The sequence below is a fragment of the Chaetodon auriga genome, chromosome 3, assembly GCF_051107435.1.
Source record: "Chaetodon auriga isolate fChaAug3 chromosome 3, fChaAug3.hap1, whole genome shotgun sequence".
Lineage (NCBI taxonomy): Eukaryota > Metazoa > Chordata > Actinopteri > Chaetodontiformes > Chaetodontidae > Chaetodon > Chaetodon auriga.
In genome coordinates, this window is record NC_135076.1 from 28568206 (window position 1) to 28578734 (window position 10529).

The 10529-nt window shown below is 44.2% G+C and overlaps 1 protein-coding gene across 1 annotated transcript; it reads left to right on the top strand.

The window, feature by feature from the left end:
• Positions 1–4012: 4012 nt before the first annotated feature.
• On the top strand, positions 4013–10117 carry LOC143318459 (protein shisa-like-2A). Its single transcript, XM_076726815.1, has 3 exons — positions 4013–4364; positions 6762–6898; positions 8327–10117. Exons 1-3 carry the CDS (start codon positions 4183–4185, stop codon positions 8512–8514), a joined length of 507 nt encoding a protein of 168 aa, XP_076582930.1. The 5' UTR covers positions 4013–4182; the 3' UTR covers positions 8515–10117.
• Positions 10118–10529: the final 412 nt, after the last annotated feature.

Below are 10529 nucleotides of genomic sequence, written 5' to 3' on the forward strand. Positions count from 1 at the left end.
CCACACTGTGCATACACATAGACTCGTGACGTTCAGTGTCCTTGGAATGCAACAGCATTTCTCAAGTGCAATACGACGTATGACATTGGTAGTTTTCTCAGAGGAATAATGGCAATAGTATTTCTATGGGCAGTAGTTTTTTATGGCATTTAGTATTTTTAAAATCTGTACATAATGTACATATACATAGTTGATTTTCTACTGTATACTTTTTTATCTGGACCCTTCTGTCCCACTGTTTTTTGTTATTTTTGTAATACTTGTTGGCTGCAACGACTTAATTTCCCCACTGTGAGATCAATAAAGTCTTATCACTGGATACTAATGTAAATGTAGATGTACTCAATGCATCAGCTGAGATGTCCTAACTCTGACGCTAAAATACTGGATCCCTCATTCCCATGATACAGTTTGATAGCCTTGTTCGACCCTCCATCGTCTCCTCCACGTCTCCTCCATCGTCTCCTCCACGTCTCCTCCATGTCTCCTCCATCGTCTCCTCCACGTCTCCTCCACGTCTTCTACGTGACCCCAGTCTGTAAAGCGGTTTCTTTGCTGTAAGTTTGTCGTCCACACACCCAAATAAGCCAAACGACACCTTCAGGGCTATTTTCTCTGACTTTATAAACGTCCTGTAGAGCCACAGAAGTCACTCTGGGGCTCTTTTCACAGGCTGAGGTGTTTTAGCTCAATGATGACTGTTCCTCCTGAGGGAAGGTCCAGACCATCCAATATGGACGGCACACGCAGCAGAATCACCACTGTTCAGTGTTCGTCCATGCGTGTTTGCATAGCGTGACCTTTGTCAGAGTGATGGCGATGCCGGTCTACATGCAGTTCAGTCATGTGGTATTTGATATGTCACGCCCGGGTTATTACGTTTGAGTGAGTAAGTTTGACCTTTAATATCTGCTCCCTCTTTGGGTCGTTTGGCATAATTGCATTAAACACTGCAGCATGTGGAGACTCAGATATCACCTGAGCTTGATTCAGAAGGGGCTGAAAGGAAAGTTCATGCAGAATCTGGACATTTAGACATCATGTTGAGGCTGCAGGTGGTTTGTGTCTGCCTCAGTTTACTGTCGAGGGAGTGATGCATGCTGTCTAAGATGGAGTTTGTCGGTATCTTGCTCTTCTCGTGTTCCTCCTCTTTAGAATGTTAATAAGTCCTTCCTGTCTCCTGGATCCTCTTCATTACTTCAGAGAGCAGCAGGTTTTCACCCACTGATAAACACAAGACGTTGTCTAGTTTGCTGTAATTTATCCCAAGAAGACAAGATATGGTTCTCTTTTATTGAGTGCATCAGTGAGCATACATACATGTTTTATGTCCTTTAGTATCCTGTAACACGTTTGATTCATGCAGACACCTCATCCTCCCTGGTAACACAAACCTCAACAAGCCCTCATCCTGGTCAAAATAAAATTACAACATGCACTCTCTGTTTCTCTAAACCAGGATATTGTGTCATTTCCAGGTTTTTGATTACCAAATCTGTGTGCTGGCACACCTTCAACTCAGGTAACATAGGCAGAACATTTTGAATTAACATGAAATAATGATCTGTGCTGTGTTTCAACAGCAGTGACAGACTGACACCATTTTTTAAGGTTTAGGTGGTAACTGATGGCAAACATGTTGCCACTATGTCGCGGTAGCTAACATGGATGACTAAAATCCAGTCGGTCCTGTCCACCTGTATAAGTCGTTTGTCCCTACGACACATATTTACGTTGACTGTTAAAGGGGATTCCAGTGATTCAGTGAACGTCAAAAGAACGAGCCCAACGAAGCAGCGGAGTTGGAGATATTTTGACTTTTAGTCCCTAAAAACGGTGAAGCTGCATGAACGCTGCATCTTTCCTGTAATGCAGTTCTCAGAACAAGGACTGTTCAGCAGCTGCCCCGGAGCTTTTGACCATATTACATGATCCTCCTCAGCAGCTGGAGCTGCCTCAGCTGTCCTGGACATATCGATGTTCAAATTTCCATTTTTCTGATCAGGCTCTGGACGCCTTGAAAGTTGGAGACTGAAAGCTGATTGTTGACTTTGGAACCAGCTGATCCGGAGGGTCGGCTCCGTTGGGACCTCTCTGGAGTCGAGGACGCTGCACCGAGTGTTGTCCATCATAATAATGACCTGAGGGTCAAACGGCGGAGCAGAGACTCAGCCCAGAGGAGTCGTCAAGGACAGACACGCTCACCTCGACTTATACGTTTGTTTTCTGCGTTTATTCATCACATCTCATATATCATAGATTCTTCTGCTCTTAATCTGTATTTCTTTGGACTTCAGACCCTGAAGACAATCACCAGCGCTGTATTACTCCGTAAATTCTTCATTTATTATACATATATTCAATCTACAATTCATGTTGTTTACCTTTACAAATTTATAGCAATATCTATACTGATGTACATCACAGTGTGTTTATCATTGTACGCGTTAATGTTGGTCCTATCCTTAGTCTCTATTCTCTGTTTCATATTTTATTTAGTCTGCTTTTGTCATAATGTCTCAAGGAGGAAGATGGGATGGAACCCAAATGCAGACCAAACAAAAGGCAGAGTTTAAATTAAACTTCAGTTTAACTAATGTGGCGAACAGACGGACTCATGGAGGGTGAGGCCAGTTAGAAACCCAAAGAACCAGAGAGGAGTCCACAAATCCAGCAAACATAAGGCCTGTTTGATGAAATGCAGAAATAGAAGCAGACTTTATTTTTATTTTTGTCTCATCTTTATTTAATCAGGCAGTCTCTTTTCCAAGAGACAAGAAACAATAAGAAACAAGAAGACAGTCGGCAAACAGAAACAACACAGTCACACAATAGACAATTGATCAAAACAGATGCAAAAATCGTAAAAAAATCCGACAAATAAAGCTTTAAAACCTCCAAAGAGGACGAAGGACTCTTGTTTGAGGAGTTTGCAGTTGATTCCATTTAAAAGGAGCCTGTTACCTGAAAGATCTGCCAGCATTAGTGCTTATGAGAGACGCCTGAGCTTGATGAGTTCCCTGACTGAGCTGTCCAGTGGGTTTAAGTGAGAAGCGATGAGAGGTTTTCTGGAAGCTCACAGCAGAGCTTTGGACATCATCCCACCCTCCTAAATGACAAATGTGGATTATTCTCAGTTTAAGAACATTTAACTCCGACTGTTTGCTTTCTGTGGGTTTTAATTCACGAGTGGTGAAACCAACTTCCTCCTGGCCCTGATTCATTCGTCCTCACCGTCCCCTGAGCAGCAGTTGAAGAAGAATGTGTGAAATCAGACGTCATTGGTAAAAAGAGCTGACTGTGGGGCGCCCCTATAGCTCCGTTGGTGGGGTGTGCACCCCATGTATTGAGGCTGTCAGTCCTCTGCAGTGGCCGCAGGTTCGACTCCCACCAGCGGCTCATTTGCTGCCTGTCGTCTCCTCCCTCTGCCCCTTTCCTGTCGCACCTTCAGCTGTCTCTATCATGAAGGCTAAAAATCCCCAAATAATAATAATAAAAAAGAGCCGGCTGTAACTGCATGGTGTTGTTGAGGCAACCAAATAAAAAAAAAGTTGTATGAATATACTTAGAAATAAAATATGTCCTCAAACCATCAACATTCAGCTTCTGTACAGATTTCTGTAGAGATATTTGATGCTCCGTCACATTCATGGTCCCCAGAGGATGACTTTGATGATCCATGGACTTTCCCCCAGCGCCACCATGAGGTTGACATGTGCTTTTGAATCAAACAACAGCTGGATGGGTTGCCATGACTATTGGAACAAGTCAAAACCAGATTTCAGATCCAAAAAAGACGAGAGCGTCTGAATAAATAAACACAGCACACACAGAAAGACATAAAACAAAGCGGCGCGAGCAGGCGTCAGTGGACTAGCGCCATCATCAGGTCGAAACTGTAATTTGTAATTTAAAAGTGTTTTGTGCATCTTGTGTGCTCCCATCCTGCCCAGTTTACGAGCCAATTCATGTTAAAAGACTCTCTGTGTGTGTGTGTGTGAGAGAGAGAGAGAGTGGGAGAGAGAGGGAAGGGTGGAGGTTCACGGTCTCTCTGCAGCTCCGCAGCCACTCGCTCTGGCGGTCATGGGCAGCTGCGGCAGCGGGAAGCAGGCGGCATGAGAGCGGCTTTTAACCTGGCCACACCGCGTCCGGCTGTCCACGTGCGGACAGTCTGCGTCTGATATGAGCTCGGACTGCGAAAGTTACTACAGCAAAGAAAACGTGTTCGTGGAGGGCTTCACGTGTCCGAAGGCGGACAGTGACGCCACGGCACTTTTCTGCTGCGGGTTCAGTGACCTGAAGTACTGTTGTGATGACCCCAACAGCTTCTTTCCCTACGAGTATGGATACATGTGGTGGTTGAGGTAAGACTGCGCTCCCTTTCCCATCTGGGCTCGTGTCAGAGACGCACGCTGGAGGCTAAATGTCGCCGGAAACTTGCGCCGCATCCAGAGCGCGTTGCGCATCACCAGACGTGACTTCTCCCGCAGCAAACACGAGTTCCGCAAAATGGACCTTTAAGGATTCATTTTAAAGGTTAAAAACATGCATGCCGGGGTTGAAGAGCTCATAATCTGCTGCTGATCTCAGCGTTCAGAAACCAACCTGTTGATGGCACTTTGGCTCTAATCAGGCGCGAGAGGGAGACCGACTAATTAGGACTTAAAATTTGGAAAACACAACTGGCCTTCAAGAATTGATCTTGAATCAATAAGTGGGGAGTTCAGAGAGGAATTTTAATATCACCTTGCCTTTTGTGTAAAGTTTTAGTCGCAAGCCTGTGTGGAGTGATGCAGAATGAAATGCAGACTTTCTGCAAACAAGCAATGGAATCATTCTTAAATTCATCTTAAACTTCAGGTTTGTGCACACACCCTGTAAGGACCATCAGTGTCAACACTGAATCTCATTCAGTAAATGACAAAGAACTCACAGGGTAGCTCACATGTTACCAAATCATGTGCAGGAGCTCCGGTGAGGTCAGCCGACTGTGGGCAGCACGTATCAGGCCATTCTGCATCATTATGTGTTATTATGTGTAATAAGAATTCCACTGAAACGCTGCTTTGCTCTTAATGGAGTCATTTACTGCTGTCAAGCTACAGAGCAGGCACTCATAAGGCATGAATGCTCTCTCCTGCTCAGGTCTGAAGCACAGCAACGACAAAAACAGATGATTCAGATTGTCTGGAAGCACAAACACAAGTCAAACCAATCAATCAAAACGAATGGTGGCAGAAGAAGAGCTTTTTGGAAAACTACGATGCTGCTGGATTCAACCTGCATTGCATGCATATTCTCTCAAGCATATTTGGTATGAATAATGTTTTTTCTGGATAAATATTCATAAACGGGGGCCGTGCAGAGCAGAATGTACAGCTGAGTCTCACTAAAAGTCACTGAAAAACTCTTAAACTTTACAAACGTCACTAAACCCGTTTTTTTCGCCTGTGGCGCATCATGACAGGTAGAACCAGACAGAGGAGAAGTGCAAGAAAAGTTTTGAAAAGGTTTGACTTGAAAAATAAAGAGAATGTCATGTTCCATTCAAGACCAGAGGGCAGCATGTGACAAAACGATCAGACTCGAGGTGGCATCATTAGCACCACTGAGAGTCTGCAGCAGCTCTGTGAGGCTCTGCACACTGTTGATTTGAACGACATGCTAATGCTAGCAGGCTTACATGCTTAAAATGGTAATGTTAACATGCTAATGTTTAGCAGGTGTAATGTTGACCGTGTTTGCCACATTAAGTTGAATGTGTGAGCAACCTACCATTTGCTAAATAGCATGACTAAACATGGAAATTAGTTGTGCAGGTGTTCGGTCATAAACCAAATTAAAAATTTGATCTGACGATGGCGCTAGATGAAGAGTCAAAGGATCACCAAGGTTTCTACAGTTCAGCCTGAGGGGACGATGAACATCTACCAGATTTCATGGTAATCCATCACACAGTTGTTGAGGCTCAAAACCACAGACCTCACGGTGGCGCTAAAGGAAACGTCAGTGGGATTCGTCCTCTGCACACCGTAAATGTTGCTTCAAGAACTACCGCGTTATTAAACCAAGTGGTCCATTAAACACCAAGGAACAAAGAGCTTTTATTCTGAGGAAAGACACTTGAACATCGTCCCTGAATGAAGGCTGGACAGAAGTCCCTTTGACGGGACATTCAGTTATTTTTCAGTCTGACTGTTATTTTCTCGATCAGGTTCATTATGACTGTCGCTCAGTGTTTTTCTGACTGGCTCTGCTGAACAGATCCAGGAAACAAAGGTAGAACTCAGAGGCATTAGAGGGATCTCCAGCAGGCCCTTTCTCTAAAGGATTTGTGTTCTGAGTGTTATGAGGAGTGACGTTCTGTAGCTCGGCCATTTCCTCGTGAACAGAGACTTTCAGGTATTATCTGCCCTCACATTCTGTTTTAAGGGTGACTTTCTAACGTCTGTTCAGGAACTACAGATTAGCCTTTTGGCTAACTTGGCACATTTACAGCAGCGTTTATTAATGTGCACTGGTCCTGTTCAATAAACCAACAAAGAAGTGGTGAGCAAACGTGTGATCAATAGTCACTATGGAACAAAAATGTGATGAGAAAATCTAAGATGACAGTTAATCAGAATTTCCCTCTTAAAAAGAGGAAAGCAGCATCAGTTCTAATCTAATTTTAAATGCAGCCGGGCGCGTTTGTTTGCGTCTCCTGTGTGTTGTTTCCATTGTGTGTGATCCTCCTGCTGCGTCTGGTGTCTGTTTTCCAGCCTTGGAGCTCTGGTGGGTCTCTCTGTAGCAGCCGTGGTTCTTCTCGCCTTCATTATCACTCTCTGCGTCCTCTGCTATCTGTTCATCACCACCAAACCCAGAGGTCTGGACAACGGACTGCCGCTGCGAGCGCCAGGTACTGACTGCAGATCAGCCTCTCTGCAGGAGGCGTTCTGCTAGCACATCGATGAAATGCACAGAATTACTCAGGAGCGGCTCGTTAACTGCTCGTCCAAAGGTTCAAACTGACCTCTCTTATGATTCATATCATTTTGTTTATTTCATCAACACAACTGTTGAATGAACACAAAGCAAATTCAGGCTACAGTCAACCAGAAAGATGTGATTTGAAAGCATGCAGGCTTTTATTCATGAGCACAAAATAGTGTTTGAGTGCAGCGTCTCAGGTTCGTATGTTTGAAGGCTGCTCGCGCTGTGTTTGTTCAGATTCACATTCAGTGTGAGATAACGGATATGCCCGAAAACGTCCAGGTTCAGGTGTGTGTGTTCACCTGTTCACGGTTACACCAGCAGACTGGACCACACTGGGAATTCAGCTGATGTTAGTGAAGTGCAACAGGCAGTGTTGGAGAGTTTAGTTACATGAAATCACATTATAAAAGTTTAATTTGGCTCTTTTCCAGATAAAATGATAAACTCATTCATATAACACCTTTCATGCAGGAATTGCAGCTCAGAGTGCTTCATAAGAAAGAAATCACATGAACCAAACGAACCAAACACAACATTTTTAAAGAAGTGCAGCCGTGCACCAACACGAACGGTTAAATGTTAAAGTGAAGTTTTCCCTTTTGAATCTAAACCATTACCAAACCATTTCTTCTTGGTCAAAGTTTAGACATAGAATATAACTTTCATTCTGTCTGTCTGTCTGTCTGTCTGTCTGTCTGTCCAGTCTTTGGACACTGTCAAGTCAAACTGGTTCTCTGGTTTGAGTTCGCACCGCCTCCTGTCTGTCAGGATGTGAGGTTCATGCCACCGAGTTCACTGTTCAGCTTTATCACCTCGTTTCAAACATTCTTCAGAGACGTTTCAGTAACCTGTAAGCTTTCAAAGTCACCGTCCCATCACTGCTCACAGGACTCAGGTGGAAGCTGAGCGGCTGCAGAGCGAGCAGGGACAGGTTCTGATGGGATGGCGTCATTTTAGCCGTCTGGGTCATCTGAAGTGTTATTTATGGAAAGGTGTGAACTGGCTCGTTCCGCCTTCCACTGCAAACTGGGTAAAGCCTGCTGCAAAGTCATGCAGAGAGACTTAGTTCTGTTTAGTAATCTACGCCAAATCTGGGGTACTTTTTGTCTCACAAATGGTCATGTTTAAGTTTAAACTTGTGTGAAAGATAAACCGAGCCGAAGTGTGAAATTATGACCCAAACAGTTTGTGATAAACATCTGTTGTTGAGATCTCGTTGTGTGCTCTCAGGGATGGATGAATGACTGAATTACTGCTCGTTTGCTTTTACCTTTAAATAAAATGTTAGCTAATTGAGCTAAACTGCCATCTTGTTTAAAACCTATATGTGGTCCAATTTCCTGCCTTTCAGGCTCCACATCAAGTCCACAACGACCGGGGCCGAGCCACACCGGCGTCCCTGCTGGCCCTCAAGGCCTCAGGAAACACTTCCTGAGGGGCAAGCTGGACTGTGACAACCAGCCCCCGGACCCCGATCGCCTTTTCCAGCGCTGCTTCATGGCCACTGTGACGTCCATCAACGTGGAGGGTCCCGCATAGACCGCGGGGCTGTTTGACTCTGACCAGCTGCTTTAATGTCACGGCCGCCTCCCTACCACCGCTGTGCTGTAAGTTTTCTCATCATGAGAGAGCAGTTTGGGCTAAACATGAATATCTTTACGTGAGAAGAAAACAAATAAATCCTCAGAGAAAAACTCTGTTTAAGGATTCAGCTGCTTTACGTTTCTTAGCTTTAGTTTGGATCTGTCGTCCCTGATGTTTGTGTAATGTGTCTGTTGGACGCCATCGAAGCAGCACTGCAGGGCTTTTGCTCCTGAACTCACAGAACTGAACTGTCATTTCTAATCTCCATTATTTTGCCTGTTGCATCGGTGCAACAAAGTGTGAAGCTGACAAAACAAACAACACAGTTACGGGCTGTGATTGTGCTCAATCTTCATGCTGTTATCTCAGCAGAAGAGTCTTTGGAAAATGATGTTTGCTGACTGCAAAATCAGAAGAATTGAATGCAGATCATTTGAAATATGCGGTTTTAATTGGCTTTCGATAGACGAGACGAGCCAAGTTATTAGAAATGCATTAGAGCTCGTTCCCCGAAGTCCAGAGGTTGTTTTCACCGCTCGGTCGTGCATTTTATGTTTCTTTAAAAGATTCAAAAATGTTTTCTTAAAATGAGCCCCCCCGAGAAGTAATCTCCAAACGTTCCCTGCATGATGATCAGCCACTCACTGCGGCGTGTTTCTGTTGAACAGCAGAAGTGTCTGAGTCTGAGTGTGAGGGCGCCGCCTCTCCCCACATGTTCTGTTTGATAGATGTGTGCCTGCTCTGCTCTCTCCTTATTTAAGCAGCAGCTGCCTTTTACAAAGCAGCAGAGCTCACTGATGACGCCTGAATAATACATTTTTTTAGGTGCCTGCTCCCGCCTGCAGAGATCAGTTTACTCAGAATGAAATCTTAGTTTGGAGCACGAGCCTTCAAATTTTTTCACTTTGGATTACGACCAAATCGCACGGACATGACCCCATTGAAAAGCACCATCTTCTTAGTCTTGTTTGTGTGTTACAAACACACTGAATACATGTGAGCAGCTCATCTGTGAGCAGTATGAGAGCAGGCACTTTGTGGATATACTCGTTTTAACGACCGTATGCACCTCGTGTTGTCTTTGTTTGTGTCTGTATTTCCTGAATATCATCATCAGAGGAGCTGACTTGTAGCATAAAGTGATGTAAAGATGAAAAGAGTTGTCCTGTGTTTACAAAAGGAGCCAGTAGCCAATGAAATGCACACTGACAGCTTTGTACAGTTTGTTTCCCAATTTGTTTATGTCGTCCTGTTGATCCAAAAATGAGAGGCACGTCGTCTACTGCGTTCATGGATTCTGTGTTCAATGTGAAAGTTGTGTTATCTGGATGCATCTCAGACCCGGCTGTCGGTCTGACCCTGGAACAGTTTTTTTTGTGTTTTGCTGTAAATTTTCATACTGTGCAACGACTGCTCAGATCACTGTGACAATATTCATGTCTGTTTATTAATACGTGTGTGAGATCATGAGGGACCTCGTTAGCAAGATATTTGGCAGCTCAAGTGCCTCTTACTGATAAATGTGTATTTTCCAGAGTTATTAAACTTGTGACCTACACATGCTTGTGTGCCGTCTCTTGCTTCTGGTGTTGTTACTGTTTGTAAACACACCAGGTCATGTTCTGATTGGTTACCTTCTAAAGCACAAATAAACACGCCGACGCCTCCACACATCCTGAGGTCGTGCATTCTTATGACTGAAACACACGGAAGCTGCAGCCGATCATGGGATCAATAAACATCCAACAATCAAACCTGCTCTTATAGTTCAATACATTCCCTCATTTTGTTAGAGCACCATCAAATCCTCAAATTTGAAACTCAAGTTCATAATTCACTGAAGTCTCAAAATCAAAACTTTAAGTTGAAGGAGATACCGAGCACAGTGTTTAAAGGTGGTGTCCAGCGTTTACCCCGGCGACTCTTTCATTGCTGCTTCAGATCACAATCATTTCACTGACGGAAGAAGT